The sequence below is a fragment of the Hibiscus syriacus genome, unplaced genomic scaffold, assembly GCF_006381635.1.
Source record: "Hibiscus syriacus cultivar Baekdansim isolate YM2019G1 unplaced genomic scaffold, ASM638163v2 tig00111769_pilon, whole genome shotgun sequence".
Lineage (NCBI taxonomy): Eukaryota > Viridiplantae > Streptophyta > Magnoliopsida > Malvales > Malvaceae > Hibiscus > Hibiscus syriacus.
In genome coordinates this window covers 3310602-3332281 of record NW_024063172.1, presented here as the reverse complement: position 1 = coordinate 3332281, position 21680 = coordinate 3310602, and the positions used below count along the sequence as shown (strand labels likewise).

The window sequence follows — 21680 nt, the reverse complement described above, 5'->3', positions numbered from 1 at the left end:
CATAGTCCAAAGATAGTAAACTACTCGCTCGCTTCCTTATCTTAATACTTACTGTTCTGTTCATTAGTTTGCTTTAATTAAAATATGAAAAACATATCAATACGAAGTCTTAGAACTTAAGAGGAAAAAAATGAAAAACATGTCAAATTTGTTAGCAAAAATCTCCATGGTAAAATCAAATAATGTACGATATATGCGTTACAGTTCGTTAGTCCTTTATGTAACGTAACGATATATTTTTATTTTCATTTCATTTTGATATTGTCGAAGACCATGGGAGATAAGATATAATTAGAAAAAAAAAGTTATAAATAATTTAAATAAATAAAAGTTGAGGGTTTAAATAGGTAAATATTCTAATTAATATTAATAATATTTGTATATAATTTTTAATATTAATAGACATGTTATTTACCTCTAATACGATGTCTATTAATTTTTAATGATTTATACTGATACAGTAAGTATCTATCCTAATACTAAACCTAAAAAATACAAATCTAACAAAACCTTAAAAAAGAAAACGTAAGCTATAAAACTCAATTTCAAATTATATATTTTGAATTTTTATAAAATAATCATAAAATGTGTATTTATTAGGACACACTTTTTTCCAAACTAATAAAATAACACATGATATTGACCTTTTATATCACATAATGTAAAGACTTATTATTATAAAATGTTATATTCAGATAAAAAAATCTGGTTTTGTTTTTAATATCTATATTATTTATATATTTTAAATTTTATTACCTACTGTTTCAATTTAGTAATTAAAGTATAATTTATAACATTTTCAAATAACTTTAATTAGAATAAATTATGTGGCGTCTTAAAAAGAAAACAAATTGTTTACATAACCAAATTAAAACGATTTGAAAGTATGGACTTTTACTTTTTTTGAATTAGTAACTGAGTAATTTTTGAACCATAAAGTTTACATCCCTACTATTTAATACTTTTATTTGATTATTTAATATTATCCACGTGAGCAAACATTTTTAAAATACATATATAATCCAATTTAAGAGAAGTTTAATTAAAATGATTGCAATAACAGTATAAGGATTAAATTATAATGTGTCGAAAGTATAGGAACTGGAAGCTGAGTTATACCTGAGGTTAAATGCAAATTTTGTAGTGTTGGCGGTCAGGAGCACCCGCGGGCCGCGAGAGCATCCCGACGAAGCACATACTTTGTAGTAATCCATTATTGCACTACTAACCAATCACATTCTAGACACGTGGCGTCACTGTATGCTCAAGGCTACAAATTAGGGAAGTGCTGGAGATAAACCTACGCACATTTCACGTGCCCAGTGTCGCAACACCCACGTTTTGCCACGCCATCTTGCCAGCCGTCTCCAGCTACGACCGAGATCTTTGCCACGTTGAATTGGCCATCCATCTCAATCGTCCAATTTTCATGAAATTTTATTTCGCAAATAACTTTGTCATACATAATTAATAAAAATATAAAACAGGGAATTTATTTTTTTTTAATGAAAACAAGGTTTGTCTTTTCCGGAAAAAACCGATGTGGTCGCGAGAGTGGTGCTGAGAGTATATATTTATGATTATGTGACGTTGGACGCGCACATATAAACATCATTAATATGATTTATTAAATTTTAAAATTATAAATTATTTAATCTGTAATTATAAAAAAAATAAAAAAAAATAAAAAAAATATTTAATATGAAATATTAATTACATTCTTTTTTATAATCTTATTTTAAATAATAATTAAATAAAATATTAATATCTAAATTTAAAAACCTTAATTTTTTTTTACTTTAAAGTCATCATCGTCGTTGTCACCACCATCTTCACTACTGTCATCACCGTCACTATTATCACCGCTATCATTATTGTTATCATAATCGCTGCCAATGATGTCGTCACTTTCACTACTGCTACCACCGTCATCGTCGCCGTCGCCGTCGCGTCAAAACAAGAAAAAGAAATTAGGATTTTTAATTTATAGATTGATATTTGATATAATAATTATTTAAAATATTATTATAGAAATAAAATAATTAATATTTTGTTTTAAATAATTTATATTTATATTTTTAGTTAATTTGTAATTACATTTATATTTTTAATTAATTTGTAATTACACATATTTGGTAAGACGCAAATCAGGTAATAAATAAGGTATCTGATCTACCCATTTGTTTTAAAATAAAAGATCGGTGGCGACTCCAATCTGTTTCATTCAAGTCGAAACCTAATTCCGGACCCACCAGAAATACGACGGCGACAGCTGTGTAGCGTTGTAAAATTTTCCATATTTGAGACATGTATGTGATTTAGATATGACAAATTTTGATTTATTTTAATTTAACATATGTAGTTTTTTTTATTTAAGTTTAGATAATTTTTTTAGATGAGACTGAATATAGTTGAATTTAAATTTAAAGTAATTTTTTTATTTTGACCTTAGATTATAATACAATTATTGTTTATATAATTATATAAAATTATAATAGTATTCATCTCCCTATTTTAGTGAGTCTTTATTTTGTAGAATACAAATGTTATATTTATTTATGTAGTTAAATCGAGTCATGAGTGGGATTTTACTCTAAAAATTAGATTAGACAAAATTTTCTTGCACTTGAATCAAATAAATTAGTATAATACTTAATTTGAGTTCTTATCGACAAGAAAACTCAAACTAATATATTCATCTCTAATATTGACAAAAATAGTATATTATATTAAAGATACAAACATTGGAAAAATATATTAAGAATTGAAATAATATAAAATTTTAATAATATAAAATCAAATACTAATAAACATATAAAAATATTTAAATTATATGGAAATTTATAATGTTGAGTAGAATCCTCCCAGCACTTCTCCTGGAACAGCTAACCACATGTGAGAGCCTAGGAGGTCTTATAGTTTTCGCAATTTCATACACAGTCACGAGCCATTCGCTCATGCTCGGTGGTTGGGTTGCAACTAGTGCTTAGAAAAGCATGGATCAAAAATCCAGCGTGGATATCTGATCTGTAATATTGTATTATGCAATATAAAGTATCAAGTTGATCAACGAATGGTATATTAGTATATTCTTACTCACGATGAGATTATCATACGTCATTTTTCATCTTTATATCTTTTATAATAAATTAATTCCGTACGTGAAGAAAGAAATCCGGTAAATTTTGAGAATTAAATCACTAATATATAAGTGTACATCATTCTGGCTTTATCATCACAATTAAATTATATGTTGATTTTATCAAATCTATTTAACTTAAATTGAATCTCTATTTAAATTGTTTTTATTTTACATAAATTTATCTTATCTAAATTTTTTTTTAAATCAATTCAATTTATGTTTTTATTTCTATTTGTTACGAATAGGATGAATATTACCTTGAATTATCCGTGTAATTTATATTTATAATTATTTTTTAAAACATGTTTAAATGCAAGAGAACACTCATACAAGTTATTGATTCTCACGTCTTACTTGTAGAGTTAAAATACAACGGGTGCAAAGATAATGATAAAAATAATATACTTAAAGTAAGTTCAAATTAGATAAGATATCTTAATTATATAAGAAATATTAATTTATTCAGTTTATTACCTTATCCTCTGATATATGATTTTTCTAGATTTAACTAGAAAAGAATGAGCGTCAGAATTTTGATATCTCTATATATTAAATATTTTTAAATTTTTTATAATCATTAATATTTAATTTATTAATGAATCAATTTAAATTGAATAATAAAAATATTATAATTTTTTTAAATTTAATTTATTTCGTTCAAATAATTAAAATTTAAATTCTAATAATTATTTGAGGACCTAATTTACTAAAAAAATGAGTGCATAAGTTTTGATAATACGTACATACTAAATAATACGCTATTTTTTAATAAAATTAATGATATTTGATATAATAATATATAATTTTAAATTAGATATTGTTTTTTAAAATATTCAAATTAAATATTAAAAAATATTATAGGATAATCTTTTAAATCCAACTTATATGTTGATTATGAGTAATTATTTTTTAACCGGAAGTCAGACACACACTAGATTCCGCCCCCGCTACCGATTCAACCTAGTCAAAATGACTATACATGTCCGAGTCGTAAAAAACTCGTCAAACCAATCATCAGTAGAAAAGCAAAATCATAACCGAAACAAAGTTACCGTGGAAAAACCGAAATTAATTAAAATTTAAAGCACGCCACCGTCTTGCAATTTGTTTTTTAAAAAAAAAAAGATTATTTATAGTTTTCATATTATATTTTTATAATAAGTATTTTGTTTAGTTTGTTTTTTGTGGTATCCATTTCTCCATTAGCTGTACGGTTATCTTCTCTGCATCTTCTTCTCCATCTCTCCCTACTTTCCAGCAAGTGGCGCCGTTTTCTGGCAGAATTATACCAGTTTTTAATTTTTTTCATCTTCCTGTTTTTCTTCAGGTTGAACTCTGTATTGTAAATTTGTGACTTGTGGCGGGTTTTTATTTTTCTGTGTTTTTATCAATACATAATATATATTGAATTTTGTAAATCGAGAGAGATCTTTTTTTAGTTATTATTTTCGTGGTATTTAGTTGATCTGTATCTTTAGTGAACCCGAGCTTCGAGGCTCGGGATCGAAAAAAGCTAATGGCAGCCGAGAATCGCAGTGATGGTGGACTCGATCCGAATCCTTGTTATTTGCAGAAATTCAGACTCTACGAGACTCGCTCGGTATTTTCCCTTTCCCACTCCTATATGTTATTCGTTTTGTTTCTTTTTTTTTTTTGTAAGCTTGTGTATACGGCTGTTGGAGTTCGTTTAAGTTCTTTGACTTCATAACGCTAAAACTCTTCTGATCTTTTTTTTTTGGCTTTTTTTGTTTCCTCCGGCTGATTAATATTTTTTTTTTCGATTTATTTACCAAATATTTATATGCACGTGTGTATAATTCGATTTTTTATGATGATTTTCATATTTATCTGATAGCTGCTCTGTGATTTGCTAAATCTCGACATACTTATTTCTGATATCGTATTTTTTTTCTTGACTTGGATATTTTGGCTCATGAATGTGTATTGAACTGGTAATTCGTTGTAGGAAGTTCAATTATGCTGTTTCACTTCTATCGTCAATTTCTTTTTGCTTCTTATTATAAGCATCGGTTTGGTTATTTGCATGTTAGAAATTTTCTATATCCAACATACAACACTCGGAAGTTTTTAGTGTTCTAAATTCAGCTTAGCAGGTTAAAGTTTCATGTAATAATAGTTTCTGTTTGGATTTTCTTTTGTGTACAATTCTCTTTAGATGCAATCATCGCCTATGAAGTGCTAGACTTTTCTTTTATCTCATAAAGCTATTCATTACTCTTGAGGTCTTGGTAAGTGACTGTTAATGTGTTTCGAAGCTACACAAACCTTTGTTATTCAACATAGAAATAGTCGCTGTGCTCAGAGCAAGTTCTTCATTTATAAGATATTTTATCGTTTTTCTCTATGATGCTGATAAGAATATTATTGCTATTTCTCTTTGAATCTCTTCTCTTTCCCCAAAAAATTCTTTTGTACTATAATTACGTGGGTTCCATCTCTATTACACTATATTAAGGCAACATTTGTATATTCCTTATGTGACAGCATTTCTATATGATTGGAAGAGACAAGAACAGGACTGTTTGGAGGGTATTAAAGATTGATCGATTAGAACTTTCTGAACTTAATATTCTTGAAGATTCCACTAGATACTCAGAAATTGAATGTTCTGATCTGTTAAGACGGATACATGAAGGAAACAGGCCCACAGGTGGCCTTAAATTTGTTACAGCTTGCTATGGGATCATCGGTATGTAACATTTCTTTGGTTCTCCACCTTTCCCTTTCAATCATTTTGGCATTATCTAATAAATCTCTCATTATTTTAGGGTTTTTGAAATTTTTGGGACCTTATTACATGCTGCTAATCACGAAAAGAAGGAAGATTGGTGCAATTTGTGGCCATACTATCTATGCCATTACCAAGAGCGAGATGATAACAATTCCCAATTCTTCTGCCCAGTCAAATATGGCTTATTCTAAGAATGAAAAAAGGTCTTTTGTCAATTCTTCATGTAAATGTAATCTGTCCTTGATATTTATAAGAAAACCTATGAAATTAGCACTTAAAGTATTAATTGTCCATTTTTTATATAAATGGAATTATGTTATGTTGTGGTTGTTTTATCTTCTTCCCAATTAATTATGTTTATTGGGACAATAATTTGAGTTCTGGAGTTCTATTTTTAAAGTAGAAGAGTAGTTCCATCGTGTGGAGGTAATCTCTGTACTGTTTTTGTTGTACACCCTTCATGTTTATATCATTGGTGTTGGCTGATGCAGTTGGAATTAACCACTTTTGTGTTTACATATATTACCCCCCTTTTTATTTCCTGTTGAGCCAATAAGGTTGGCTCTTACCAGTTTATTGTAGCATCTTCTTAGTTAATACCATTTGTAGAGGCTATTGCCTGTTCATTTCCTGCATATGCACAGGGGCTAACATCATTGCTGTGTGATATTAGCATATCATGTTGAATGAGACAAGGTATCACCTGGGTTTCTGGGGGGAAATTACTATCTTTCTCTTTAATTCCCTGTTTTTAACTTGTACTTTCACAGTTTTTCATTGTTTTTGGTTCATCTAGTAACTAGCGTTCATTAACGTGGAATGCCTTTTCTTTCTTTCTTTCTTCTTTGCCCTTTTTGTAATAGATACAAGAAGCTCCTGTGCACAGTGGATCTTACAAAGGACTTCTTTTTCAGCTACTCGTACAATATCATGCATAGCCTCCAAAGAAATTTATGTAAGAATGAGACAGGATTAGCGCATTATGAAACAATGTTTGTCTGGAATGAGTTCTTAACTCGAGGAATCCGGAATAATCTCAAGAATACTCTGTGGACTGTCGCACTGGTATATGGCTTTTTCAAGCAGGTATGATACACTCTAGTCCTCTTCCTGTCCATTAATTTTCCATGTTAGGTGAAAATGGAAGTATTTGCTATGCTAGAAGATTGTTAAGTTGAAGTAGTTAATTTTTATTTTCATTCAGTTTTTTTTTGTATTTGTTTCTGCTTAAAACTTGTTGCTTTACAGGAATCTGGATAACCTTTAACCCATTACTAAGTTCAGCAGTTTTGGAAGTTTTTGATGTGGAAGCTAGATTTATGATTATCGATACTAGGACCGTCAGATTTGTAATTTCTTCGAGTTTTATTTTATTGATGGGCATTATATTGTAATTAATCTTAAGGATTATGCAAAACTACCTACCCCATTTACAAATCTGTTGTTGAACATGTTTAAAATGAAGTAACAAAAGGTGTTAAATAATGCAGGTTCATTCTTTCAACTTATGCTGAACACGTTAGCAAATATTGTTGTTTCCTTTTGAGTTTTGAGGCATGGCACAAATTTTTTATCTGACATTTGTTTTTTTCTACTTTGCTATCCAGGTCAAACTTTCTGTATCTGGCAGGGACATTAAATTAACCCTCATTGCAAGGCGTTCTCGACATTATGCTGGAACAAGGTTTAGATGCTTTACCAGCTACTGATTGAAATGTCTATTGCATTATTTTAAACCTCCCTTTTCCATTTATTTTGGTCCACAATCATTACAAAATATGTTTTGTGGTAGTTTTCATTGTCAAATGCTTCATGATTTGACCTACTTATGATTTCTTTGCCTATTTTTGAGTTCTAGTCTGTTTTATCTCCCTTCATATGATTGATTCCATCTGCTTTTGTTGCTGATCTTTAGTCAGAGTTGGCTCACTTTCTTATATCTTTTCTGTTGTGTAGATATTTGAAACGCGGTGTGAATGAGAAAGGTAGAGTAGCAAATGATGTTGAGACAGAACAAATTGTGTTTGATGATGTTCCTGAAGGATGCCCCACACAAATAAGTTCCGTTGTCCAGAATAGAGGTTCTATCCCACTATTCTGGTCCCAGGAAACTTCGCGCTTGAATTTGAAGCCTGACATCATATGTATGAATTTTTCCTTATTGAATACCAAAATGAGCGCTAAACCTGTAGTTTTACGTTCTAAGAACAGTATATTTTCCTAATTTCACCTCTTGTTTCCAGTATCACAGAAGGATCCAAATTATGAGGCCACAAAACTACATTTTGAAAATCTTGCAAGGAGATATGGAAATCCAATAATCATATTGAATTTGATAAAGGTAGTCCTTGGCAGACTGGCAGTCTTCATAAGCTCTGTGATGTTCTTCTATCTGCAATGTTTCCTGATTCGTTCTGCTTTCTTTTCTGGTGATTGACAGAGGTGTGAGAAGAAACCTCGGGAAACTATTCTTCGTACGGAGTTTGCAAAGGCCATCAGATCTATCAATAAAAGTTTATCCAAGGAAAACCGTCTGCGGTTTCTTCACTGGGACCTAAGTAGACACTCCAGAAAGTACTCCTTTGTCCCTGCTTGACTTTTTAAAGCAAAATTCTTGCATACCATCTTTTAAAAGATGATTGACTGAATAGAGCTTTTTACTTTTTGCAGAGCTACAAATGTGTTGGAACTTCTAGGCAGAGTGGCTGATTATGCATTAAACTTAACGGGCATCTTTTACTGTCAAGTAACACCAAATCGTATACCTGAGGGGTTGTTGAATTTATCTTGCTTGGTGTAAGTAGTAGATGTTATGATCTTATTTTTATGATGCTGGATTGCTTGTCTTTGTTATCAAGTCCCTTTCTTTCATGATTATCTCAACCTATAATTACTGCTAGAACGAACGTCATATTCGTATATGTAACTTATGGTTTGCATTTGTTTTTTCCTTGAAAAATATAACCTTCTTTAATGTTTGTTTCACTATTGTTTTTTCTAATTATTGACGTTTAATTATTTATACAACTTTGGTTGCAAATCTTTTGCAGGCAAAATGATGAGCACATTGATCAGACCCCTTCCGATAAAAGTGATGATATTGATAAGTTGGAAATGAATGTTGATGGTGGTAAACAGAATTCTACGGAAAATGTAAAGTCTCCCATGTTCCAAAAGGGAGTCCTTAGAACCAACTGCATTGATTGTCTAGATCGCACTAATGTTGCACAATATTCTTATGGTTTGATGGCTCTTGGACGCCAGCTCCATACTATGGGATTCACAGAGTCCCTAACTATTGATCAAAATAGTCCTTTGGCTGAGGATTTAATGGTAGTTTATGAAAAAATGGGTGACACACTTGCTCTTCAATATGGTGGATCTGCAGCCCACAACAAGGTATTCTTCTGAGAGATTTAGGGAGCTTTTATAATCATTCCAAAAGAACTTGAAGAAATAAATAATAAAAAAAACTTTGTAGGAGTAAACCATCAAATTAGTTTTTAGTTTTTTTAGATGGCATAGTAAACCCTGAAACTTTGTAGGAGTAACATGGGAATGACTTGCATAGTATCATGACAACAGAGCTTACTAGTTTGCTTCAGAGCAATAGATCATTATCTGTCTTTACTTGCACTGAAACCCAAAAGTTTTTCCCCAAGTATGTTTCCTTAATCTGCATTGGTCATGTCAAACAGATATTTTGCCAAAGGAGAGGTCAATGGCAAGCGGCAACTCAGTCACAGGAGTTCTTTAGGACTTTGCAACGTTACTATAGCAATGCATACGTGGATGCAGAAAAACAAAGTGCCATTAATTTGTAAGTTAAAAACCAGTTACTATAGCTAACAAAATGTAGTTTCATGCAAATTGCAGACCCTGACAATTATGATACCGTGCTTGGTAGCACAGAGGATCCAGTGCAATGAGGACTCACTCCCATTACACTATACCATGTTACCAAGTGCACTTTCAGTGCATAAGGATTGTGGTGTATAATAACACTTGATGATTTTGGCATGGTCCTATGCAGGTTCTTGGGTCACTTTCAGCCTCAACAGGGTAAACCAGCACTCTGGGAGTTGGATTCAGACCAGCACTATAGCGTTGGAAGGCATGGCCCTAACCTTTTTAACGAGGATGCTAGGTATATTGAAATTTCAAATTGCTATAGATTTTTTCTAGTTCCAATAATTTTTTTGGGACTACATATTGCCAAATGATTTGATTTCCAGATACAATATGCAGGTCTTAAGCAATATTCTTTCCTATTTTAATAGAGTAAACCTAATGTTCCTTGCAATAACCACTAATGAGGCCGCTTCCTAATATCTGTAGGACATCTTTTAAAAGATCACTGTCTGATGGCAGCATCCTTTCTCCCATGGGTGCGACAAATGTCAGACACCATCAGTCTCTGTCTGGAAATAAAGACGAAGCTACCTATGCTCTTTCAGATTCCACTCCAGGAATGCCATATCGTGACATTTCTTATTCGAGGTCTGTTTGAACTTTTTTTTTCTCCCAATCTTGTTTCAGATTTCTTTTGAGAGTAATTCTTTGCTTGTATCAAGGACCCATGATACCAAATCACCTTAAATGTTTTAATTCATCAGATGTCTCATATACCAAAATTTTTCTGGTTTTCTAGGTTCACTCCAAGAATGTCCTGCAGGCTACTTTTCGGAGATATGCAGGACCAATTTCCTGATAGTAATCGCATATGTTATGAAAATGTGGATGAATGTAATTGCACCAATTTTGATATGGACTGGATTTCTTCATCAGGAAATTCATGTGATGATGATGTGTATGACAGGTAGTTAAAAGTCAACTTCATTAACCTTTTTCAATTAGTTAAAAGTTCACAATATTTTTTCATAGAAATAGTAACACTTATATACCAGATTTTCTATAGCACCTCTTGATTTTTTCTGCAGGTCTACCACTGGCCTATCCGCTGAAATTATTGGTGGTGAACTAAGAATCGACTCAGCTACGTCTCCAAGTGAATCTGGTTCTAGCATAAAGGTCAGTATTCTGTTTTCTTGTAACAAATGAACGAGAACTAAATTACTGCACCCTTCCATCACCCATGCACACAGATAAAGCACATGTTTGCAGGCTGTATATACACAGAATATTTCTTTATTAACTAGGTGTATAGTTGAAAGCAATCTCTTCTTTTTCTCTTTATTTAGGGAGTTGACCGAACTGCATCCGATCTGACATGTGATGGTATCATGGATGAATATTCGGAGAGCTTTATGGATTGGGTCATTAATGGAGATTTGCTTTTTCCACTAAACTTTAAGTTGAAGTAGGTAGTTGTAGTTTCATGATAGAATTCATTTCAATGAATCCATCCGAAGGATGTGATTCCGTTTCGAAGTAATAAAAAAATCTGCTGAAGATTCAGAAGGGGTGTGGCTTCTTCCGAATTGAGAACAATTTTCAGCTCGTGTTATACCCGATACGTCTGCATTAATCACGATGAGATCATTAGGAGTGGAAGAAGGTGATAAAGAGTTGGCTGGTGTAAATTGGTACCATAGCTAATTCCGTTTGGAGCTGTCTGCCTCAAATATGCAGAACGCCATCGGGGTTTTAACTTTCAAGTTCAATGGTTGTAAATATTTCATAAATGGATAGATGCCATCTGATTGAGATCCCCTTTATGTACATTCACACGGTTATCTTTTCATTTTATGGATTTTTTTGGGTACATTAATGTTAGGTTGAATATTGGAATTTTATTTTATTTTGGTCCGTTTGATTGAGCTGTGAAGGAAATTGGTCATAATTTGACACTTTAAGTTATGAAAGCCTTTAATTAACTCACCTAGTATAATTAGGTCATAAATAATTGTATGATTACATTTGATTTTTTAAAACAAGACAATGTTCACTTATTAGGAAATTAATAGTATATTTTTCCCGTTATGCTCGAGGGGTGACTACTAGTAATTTTCGAAGTAGGTAAATATCTTTTTCAAAACCTCGCATCATAATTTCTTAAACCTACATATTTTCTCAAATATGCATTCATATTGAATTTTAAGTAAAATAAATTCTCAAACTCAAAAATTTCAAATTCTTAAATATAGGTTAAATGACTAGGTACCAATTTCTAGGTGATGTGGGGGTGTTAATCATTTCCCTCATGTAATCGACTCCCGAATCCGATTTTTTATTTTTGTAGATCTTAATTTGATATTTTTGATAAAATAAAATATTTTATTAAAATTACCTGATTTTTTGTGTTCCAATCGCACCTTAAAAATGATTGGTGGAAACTCCCAAACATTTAATTTCAAAATCATTCTAAACGGTCTTTCCCTCGAAGGGCCGATTGCGATAAACTTTTTCATTTTTGTTCTAATTTTTTGTTTGGTTACAGAAAAAATCATTAAAAGAATAATAAAATTATACTATATTTTATTCAATTCAGATTGAGATGAGAGTGAATTATATTCAAATCTCGGGATGAGTAAAATTTGGGGAGTTCTGTTGCGAGGCGCCTAAAATAAGATTAATAAATTGTGTGACCGGTAAAAAAGGTTACAGGTTAAAAACGCGACCGATAATGTTATAACTTGGAATCAAGATACTTATTAGACGGAGTAACATAACAAGTTTTAGTATAATGTTATAAAAGATAAGAAATTAAATTATAAACGATAAATGTTATGAATACAATTAACATAATATGTTGCGTCGAAAATGTTATCAGAGTTAAAGCTGATTGAGCCTTTTAATTTTCTACGATAAGAAAATAATTTTAAAACTAAAAATGTTACAAACATATATAAAAAACGGTTGTGTCCAATAATGTCTTGTTTTAGTAAGGAAGGAGGTTGTAATATGAAATCTTAATATTTTAAATAATAAAATGGATTACCCCTAAAACGTTATCAGAGTTTAAGTTGATAGAGATTTTTTAATTTACCACGATAAAAAAATAAGTTAAAAGCTTAAAATATTATAAGTATGTATAATAAATACGGTTGCATCCAATACTATCATTGTTCAATAAGAAACATGTTGTGATTTGTAATATTAGTAATTTTATTAATAAAATAGGTTACACTTAAGAATGTTATGGTTCAATAAGAAAACATGTTACAATCTAGAATATTACTATTTTAATAATAGAATATTATCATCAAAGTTTAAGTTGATAGAGCATTGGAGTTTCACACGATAAAAAAAATAAATTAAAAGCTTAAAATGTTATAATAACTACAGTTGCGCTCAATAATGTCATGGTTCACTAAGAAATATGTTACGATATATTATGTTAATATTTTTATCAATAAAATAGATTGTGACTAAGAATGTCATCGTTTTAGAGAAAGTAGGTTGCAACCACAAATCTTAATATTTTTAATAATAAAATGGCTTGCGCCTAAAATATTATTAGAGTTTAAGTTGATGGAGTCTTGGATTTTCCCACGATAAGAAAATAAGGTAAAAACTGAAAAATGTTATGAATATATATAATAAATACGATTGCGTCCAATAATGTCATGGTTTACTAAGAAATAGGTTGTGATCTGTAATGTTAATAGTTTAAATAATAAAATAGGTTAATCCAAAAAATGTTATGGTTTACTAACAAAGTATGTTGTGATATGCAATGTAATGTTAATATTTTTTTATAAAATAGATTGAGCACAAAAATGTCAAGGTTTTAAATAAAAATTTCGGTTGCGATATGTTATGTTAATATTTAGATTAATAAAATAGTTTTTGCCCAAACAAAATAATAAATAGTTCGAAATTCAAAATATCGGTACCAAGTACATTATTATCGATACTTTTAAATATCAAAAATTTGAAGGTAATATCGATATTGAAAACATCGATACATATGTTGTAATGATCGATACATTTTAATTATAATTGAAAGAAAATAAGTAAAAATCTTAAAATGTTACGAATATAATTAAGGAATACAATTGCACACAAAAAATTAAAAAAAAAAAGATCGAAATATTAAATATCAATATGTTATATAAAATTATCGATACTTTGAAATATTGAAAAAGTTGTATGATTGAAAGTGTATTAGTGATCGATACTTGTAAAAAATGAAAACGATTATAAAAAGATCAAAATTTTAAATTAAATCGTTTCAAAAGCCTTCTCAATTCAATTAAATAGTTTAAAAAGTCTCACCAATGAAAAATTAGAAATGTTTATTAAAAGATCAATACAATTGGGGAAATTGTGGGTGAATCGTCAGTTGGGATTTGGGTCCAATGGAAATAAAAACATTAAATCGTCTCATACTCAATTAATGGTCATTAAAAAACACAGTATCCCAATGAAATGATGTCAATCATAAGGTGCGAGGGCTATTATAAATTTGGGTTTAGGTTTAAGGTTTGTAGTAATTATCTCTTTCAATGGCAAAAAAAAAAAATGTTGTAATATTGTGGAATCAATCCCAAAGGAATTGTTGTAAAAAAATCTAATGTATGTGGCGTCTAATTCTATCATCGATTTCCTCAATATTCAATTGAGTTGTAAGACATTTCCTGAAGCTTCGAAGACGACTACATCTATCACAATGTTTGAATGAAGAATATCAATATCATTTCATGGACTCAAACCTATATAAATTTTCAAAAAAGATGGAAAGCTAGTAATAATCATGAAGCGTTATACATAACATGTATGTATGCTTATTTTAGTGGAAAGAACCCGGAGTCTAGACTGCATTGTTTGAAGAAAGCAGTGGATAAAAATAATAATAAAGCCATATATGTCCATGAAATGTTTCAAATTTGTTCCAAACTTGAGGAATTAAGAGGACTTCGAATCGGGAAAGCTTTCAATCTCGTCAATCATAAGAAAATAAATTTAAAAAATATTTATTCAGAGATTTGAAGGTTTGTAGTCTTAATGTCATGGTGCCGCAATAATATTGAGGTTTTCGATCCAAAACTAATCGACTACAATTGTGATAAGAATTGTCCTTGTAACTTAGTCGACCAAATTTGATAACCAAGGGCCAACCTCTGCACTTGTTATGGTTCTTATTTTTGGGATCATGAAGCAAGTTTGTTTTGTAAAATGTTACAACTTAAGTTTTGATTTCAAATTATTTTTGTAAAATGTTACAACCTAAGTTTTGATTTCAAATAAATATTGGGATTGTTTCTATTAATTACTCCTCCATGCAGCAACAACTAAATCAATTTTAAATAATAAACTGTAAATAAAATAGTAAAAATAATAATTCAGACGACGCAACCTATAATGTTAGACTTATAAACTCGTTTTGTCTGATTGTTCCATAATAAAAAACGGTTTGAAACATATGATTTTAACGATTGACAATTTAAAAAACGTGCATCCTATAATGTTATACTTATAAACTTGTTTAGTCTTACTTTTGCATAATATGAAAAGTTTCAAACATATAACTTAAACAGTTGACAATTAAAAAAAGGTGTTAACTATAATGTTAGACTTATCAACATGTTTTGTTGTATTGTTTCCTAATAAAAATGGTTTGAAACAAATAATCTTAACAGTTTCTAATTAAAAGAATGTGCAATCTACAATGGTAAACTTATAAATATGTTCTATCTTACTTTTGTTCAAATATAAAAGGTTTCAAACGTATAACATAAACGATGAATAAGTAAAAAATGCGCTACCTATAATGTTATACTTAAAAAATGTTTTTCCTTAGGTTTGCATAATAAGAAAGACTTCAAACACATCAATCTGATTTTGTCTTACTTATAAAATTGATTCTGGGGTTGTTTTTCATTTCATTTAGGGTTTTTACATATTTATTTTGAATTTTCATTTCATTCACTCGTTTAAAGGCGCAACCTAATTTGTCTTATAGTCCTGATTCTACGGTTTTTAATATCAAAATTTTCTATCAACTTCCAACACAATTCCCTACGAATTGGTTGTGTCTTTACCTCAATCAAAATATCAAATCCTAATTCTTTAACATTCAATTTTTCCTTTCCTTCTATATCTTCCATCAATTCATGCAATCTTTTAAAGTTATATCTTGTCGACACTTCCTACATTTATTTAAAAACAAAATAAATTGTTATGTTACCTTTATAATAAAGGTTACAAGTTTATATAATTGTTAAAGTACAAGGAATACATTCTTTTCATGTGCACTCCTCCATACATTATATATATATATATATTTTGTGTTTCTCTGTCAATTTTACATAAGGTTCTTTATCCTCTTCGCTCATCAACTTCCATTTCACTGCTGCTTCTTTTCTCACTTGCACTCAAAGTTTCTTTATCAATAATGTTTACAATACTCAATTTACATACAGACATAACCAACCTTCTTATGTAAAACTCCCTTCCACCGTCGACATTCACTTCGCATTGTAAAAATTTCAAAAATTTCACCAGTATAAACATCTAAAATACTTTTAATCAATAACCACCATTCAAACAATATATTAGACAAATACATGGTTACTTATAAAAAGTGCATATATGGGGCCATTGGTTGCTTCGGCCTTCCCTTTGTCTCATGAGTCTCTTTATCCTCCAAGTCATCTTCTTCTCAAAGAACAATTGTCATTTCATAACCTCTCATTTTATTCATTTTTTTCTATCACAGTTTTCTCGTGATGTCATCTTCTTCATCTTCCCTTTCATTTATTACAATATAGATTTCAATTAATATGTTGTAATTAGTTGTTATGTAAATGTAAATGCAACTGTTTCTCATGACCGATTTGAGTCACAACTGATCATTATAGTAACCGATCATGTACAACCTATAAAGTTATCTACAACTCAATTTTTTCCTTTCAACCTACAACATTACATTCTACTTGTTTTACTAACCCCAATCATTTTCAATTCCCTCAACCTATAACAATAATCGATCTATTATTTTACATATTTTCCCTATAAATTAAAGCCTAATCACTACATCCAAATTCGTTAATTGAAAAAATGCAAACTAGGGTTTCACAAACATACCTATGTGTTCTTCAAATTGTGATTACAATTTTGTTATTCAGTATTGATGTCTATTGCTTAGATGAAAAACATATTCTAAAGACGAAAATCCTTTCTTCTTTTCTTTGATTCTTGCATTTGCCTTCGCTAAACCGGTTATGTTTTCTATAAATACTAGATACTTTTCCCTTTGTATCGAAATATGTGGAAAAGTTTGATACTTTTAAATACCATTCTCATTTTCCTTCTTTTAACAATTCAAAAATATCGATACATAGGGAAAAAGTATCGATATAACCGAATTACAAAAAATTAAATTCTATCTAGAACCCGGAAAAAATAATACGTCAATATAATATTATTGGTTGAAATTTAAAATGTTACCCTTCTGACGTTCAAAAAATAAGTTAAATCGTTAATATTATTAATATAATAAACATTTTAGGTTGCTCCTTAAAATGTTACCAAAATTCAATCTGATGTGGCCTTATTCATTCACAAGACAATAAAATAGGTTGGTTGCTATCTGAAGAGTATGTTGCGATCTGAAATATTATAACTATCGAAAATATCGATTTACTTGAAACAAGTCTCGATACTTACCGACAACATAAGTTACACGATTAAGTTATTGTTTATTATATTTAACTACTTGCAACTTAATATATTGTACTTATTTGAACATTACCAGTAGTGTTGAACTTATTTTATTAAGTCTATGTTCAAAAAATTTGTAATTACATCATTTTTTAACCTTATATTACTATGTCGTTCCTTAGAATCCCCGTAAAATTTTGTGAAGACTAGATAAAATCAGGAGTACACTACATTTTAAATTAGGATCCAAGCGGTTAAAATTCTTTCATGCTAATTTTGTTACCATCCCTACTACTACTTAGTTTAAAATTAAATTTTCTATTCCAAAAAATACAAAGACGGGAAATAATAAAACTAGAGTTCCATCACATTTACATATAGTATAAAGATTAATAGATTTTATTTCTTTCTATTATAACCACTACTTGTGATTAAGTTGCGAGCTTAAGCTTTAACTTCGATATTGTGAGGTCTCCGCTCTCCACCTAATTCTTTTTTTAATAATGAAAATTTGATTTCATTAATAAAAACAATAGAAAAATTAAAATTAAATATACTTAAAAAGAAAATTAGGGATAATAATCATTAAAAATATTATACATAAATTAAAAATATTAAACTAAAAAATACAAAGAAAATCGATACCTTCTATTAAAAATGACATTCAAAATCGAAACTCAATACTCTATCAAACTCTTTGTCTCTGTCGAACGAGACATTTTACGAAGTGATAAAAGAGTGGTGAGCGAATCTAACAATTTGACAGATTGTTTCACTCCATGATTCTAATTATATCGACAAACTTTTTACTAAAGAGGAGTTCAAACACTACATGACTACCGACAAACCAATAAAAAACAAATATCGAGGAGATCTTTGTGTGAGCACCAATACAACCACATACATATACGAAGAACATACAAAAAGTCAAAAGAAACGTGTCATAAGAGTAGAGAAAAATGTCACAAGAACATAGATTCTTATTTAAAATAGAAAAACTAAAAAAAAACTTGATATGAAAAAAAAAAAAATAATAAAAAAATAATAATTGACATTTGACTATCAATATTAAGATTGATATTATCACTTACTGAATAAAAACTAAAAGAAAAAATGATACAAAAATATTGAGAAAAAACTTAGATTAGAGAAAAAGAGAACCTCCACCTAAAAATATTTATCTCACGATGACAATATTAGGTAAAATCAAGCATTCGGTAAAATCAAATGATATCATCATCGTTGATTATTTTGGCATATTATGAATCAAATGGCATTGAAACAGAGTGAAATGTATGGTTGAATTTAAAGTTTCTTTATTTTACCATTGTTGATTATTAGGTTGAAGGATAACGCAGAGCATACAGTTTAAAAACCTTCTGATAACAAGAAGCCATTGTAAATTCATAACTTATGATTCCAACATTAAAATACCAAAAAAATCTAAAGCCATAGATGTTCAAGAAATTGAGCCAAAAACACACAATTCCATAATTATCATAACAAAGTGCAAAATGGCAAAACATTTTGTCAAAGCCTAAGATAAACCCCTCTCATTCCCAACCTGTGGGAGTCTGAGCCACAACATCAGGTGCACCAGGGATTTGTGCTGGAGCAGCTGCAGCATCCCACCCATCGGTACCAACAGCAACTGCATTCGAAATTTCAGAGTCGGTTAAGCAAAGGAAACAATAAGATGTTGGATTAAATAATATAAACAGAAATATAGCATATATGCATTACCTTGGTCACCCCAGTTAACAGCAGCAGGGACACCAGAAATAGGTGCCTGAACCATATCAGCAGACCATTGATCGCCTATTTGTGTCGGCCATTGGTCACCTGCTAAAGCACTCATTCCAAAGTCTGCAGGAGGGAGTCCATAATCAGGGGCAGCAACAGCTTCTTCTTCTTCTGGCTCTTTAGCTTCCTCAGGCTCCCTGTAGAAGAATAGATCCACCTACACAGAAATCATGCATTAGAACACGGATTGTAAAACATACAAATCACATAGACATATTATGATAGTGTTGCATCTTTTACCATCACATCCCATTTCTGTCCGGGAGCAATTGTGCTGCGCATCTGAAGAACCATCCTTGCTAAGAGCCAGAAAAGGCAACCAATGCTGTGCTTTCCCTTGTTGTTAGCAGGGATACCAATGTCAACGTATCGCATTGGTGAGTCGGTATCGCAAAAGGCAATAGTGGGAATGTTTCCAAGAGCAGCTTCCTTGATAGGCTGCAGAGAATCAACTCAAGTATTCATTAACCCAAAACATTCAATACATGATAAAACTCAAATCAATTCAGTTGTTCCATACAATTTACCTGGTGGTCAGTCCTCGGGTCTGTGAGGATAAGAAGACGAGGCTCACTGAAAGATGTCTGCATCTGGTTAGTGAATGTACCAGGAGTGTGCCTTCCAGCAATTGCATGACAACCAGTGTACTGTGCGAATTTCAGCACAGCTCTCTGACCATAGGGCCTTGCGGATTGGACAATGATGTCCTGAGGGTTCTCGATACCTACGATAACACGAGCAGCAAGCTGAAGCTTCTCCCAGGTCTTGCCAAGGTTGATGATGTAGATTCCTATTGAAGACATAAAAGACAATTCAATCATAAAAACAAATACTAATACATAATTACATGTAACTTATAACCAAATACACTATCATTCTCTAATTATAAATTCAATAGGTAACATTTTCAGTAAGCAATTGTATCAATATCTACACTGACTATATATACACACTAAAATCAACACATAAAAACAGATTTCAGGTCTAAAAAATGCAGATGCTTTGCTAATCTAATAAATCAAAGAATCCCAAAAAACGTATAACAATGAGAAACAACCCAAATCTTAATAGACAAAATACATGCAAAAAAGGAACTGAAAGTTCAAATTTCAGCTGCAAAAACAGAAGAAGAAGAACAATATCTTAAAATTAAGAAAAATAAAAAAATTACCGTCATTGCGACGCTTGAAAACGTAACGCTCCATTTGGAAATCACAGTTCTTGGTACCGAGGTGGACTTCGGCGGCCAACATCATCTGGATGTCGGCTTCTTTAGGAGAAAGCTGCCTTGCGGATGTTGGGGTTGTAGTCGCCATGTTGTTGTTTCTGGCTTTCCCGCAGAGAATAGTTTGTGAACGGGAAAAAGGCAAAAGGAGGAACTGGCGAGACAGCTTAACCAAGTTTTCACTTGTTTATAAACTATGTTTCGGAAACCCTAGCTAAAGGAAATGACACTTACAGGCTCCTTGTTCTTTTTTATTTCCTGTAAAAGGGATAATAGCTATATATGTTTTGGTCAAATTCCCAAAGAAGTCCAAACATTATATATGTATCTAGTTTATTATATATAAATTTAACAATTGAACACATTAAGTGATTTCAATTGTAGAAGATAGTTTATTCTTTGGGATGGATTTAGGATCAAATGTCGAGGGGGAGACAAAAATTATTTTATACCAAAAGAATAAAAAATGATTAAATATTTAAATTTAAAAATTGAGAAGAACAAAGTTCTATTTGACTAATATTTAAAGGCTTAAGTATAAAATAAGTTATCAAATTATACATGTTTTCATGAACATGTGCCTAAATTATTTTTGACCTATCCATGTGCCTAAATTATAAGTTACCACTCTAACGTTGTAATTTATTTTAAATGTCTCGGTTCTAACAACCGTTAAAAAAGCTCGCTAAGTGACATGTGCTGCATACTTAGAATTTCAAATTTTTAAAAAAATATTATTAATTAAAAAAAACCCGTGCGTCCTCCCCTCCCCTCCCTTTAGTGATTTCAATTTTCATGGCCAAACGACGAAAATCCAAACGATTGACTGACAAAATGACCAAGGGTCAATTTCCACAATCGATTAAACAACCACTTATCATAATCGATTAAATTAATTTAAGAGATTGAGTATTTGAAATTTTAGGGATTAGAGATTTAAAATTTTTAGATTTTGAGATGAAATTAAGAGTTGTAACCGGTTAATAGGTGGTCGGCGACGTATAAGTGGCCAAAAAATGACGACAGTTGGAGTAAATGAGAATAAAATAAGAGATTTTATGTTTTTTTTTATTTTAGAAAATTTGGGGCTTTTGAAAAATAAAATATTTTAAAGTTTATTAAATACAATTTTAAAATTATCAGATTATGACACGTGTTACTTAACGAGATTTTTTAACGGCCATTAGCCA

The 21680-nt window shown here is 30.6% G+C and overlaps 2 protein-coding genes across 4 annotated transcripts; one reads left to right on the top strand and one right to left on the bottom strand.

Annotated features, from left to right (window-relative positions):
- The first annotated feature begins 4563 nt into the window (after nucleotides 1–4563).
- On the top strand, nucleotides 4564–11297 carry LOC120169932 (phosphoinositide phosphatase SAC2-like). Of its 3 annotated transcripts, none has more exons than XM_039177994.1 (16): nucleotides 4564–4742; nucleotides 5648–5852; nucleotides 5932–6097; nucleotides 6758–6980; nucleotides 7502–7578; nucleotides 7851–8038; nucleotides 8138–8235; nucleotides 8335–8468; nucleotides 8565–8690; nucleotides 8945–9293; nucleotides 9593–9714; nucleotides 9928–10041; nucleotides 10233–10394; nucleotides 10546–10713; nucleotides 10835–10925; nucleotides 11096–11297. In XM_039177994.1, exons 1-16 carry the CDS (start codon nucleotides 4659–4661, stop codon nucleotides 11216–11218), a joined length of 2430 nt encoding a protein of 809 aa, XP_039033925.1. In that variant the 5' UTR covers nucleotides 4564–4658; the 3' UTR covers nucleotides 11219–11297. The 3 variants fall into 3 exon arrangements, with proteins under 3 accessions (XP_039033925.1, XP_039033926.1, XP_039033927.1); XM_039177995.1 differs by having other exon boundaries at nucleotides 4565–4742; nucleotides 10233–10361; nucleotides 10537–10713; XM_039177996.1 differs by lacking the exon at nucleotides 4564–4742 and adding an exon at nucleotides 5292–5550 and having other exon boundaries at nucleotides 5633–5852.
- Nucleotides 11298–18926: 7629 nt separating this feature from the next.
- On the bottom strand, nucleotides 18927–20650 carry LOC120170017 (40S ribosomal protein SA-like). The gene is made up of 5 exons (XM_039178082.1): nucleotides 20437–20650; nucleotides 19793–20055; nucleotides 19506–19703; nucleotides 19206–19422; nucleotides 18927–19113 (listed from the first exon to the last, which is right to left on the bottom strand). Exons 1-5 carry the CDS (start codon nucleotides 20579–20581, stop codon nucleotides 19016–19018), a joined length of 921 nt encoding a protein of 306 aa, XP_039034013.1. The 5' UTR covers nucleotides 20582–20650; the 3' UTR covers nucleotides 18927–19015.
- Nucleotides 20651–21680: the final 1030 nt, after the last annotated feature.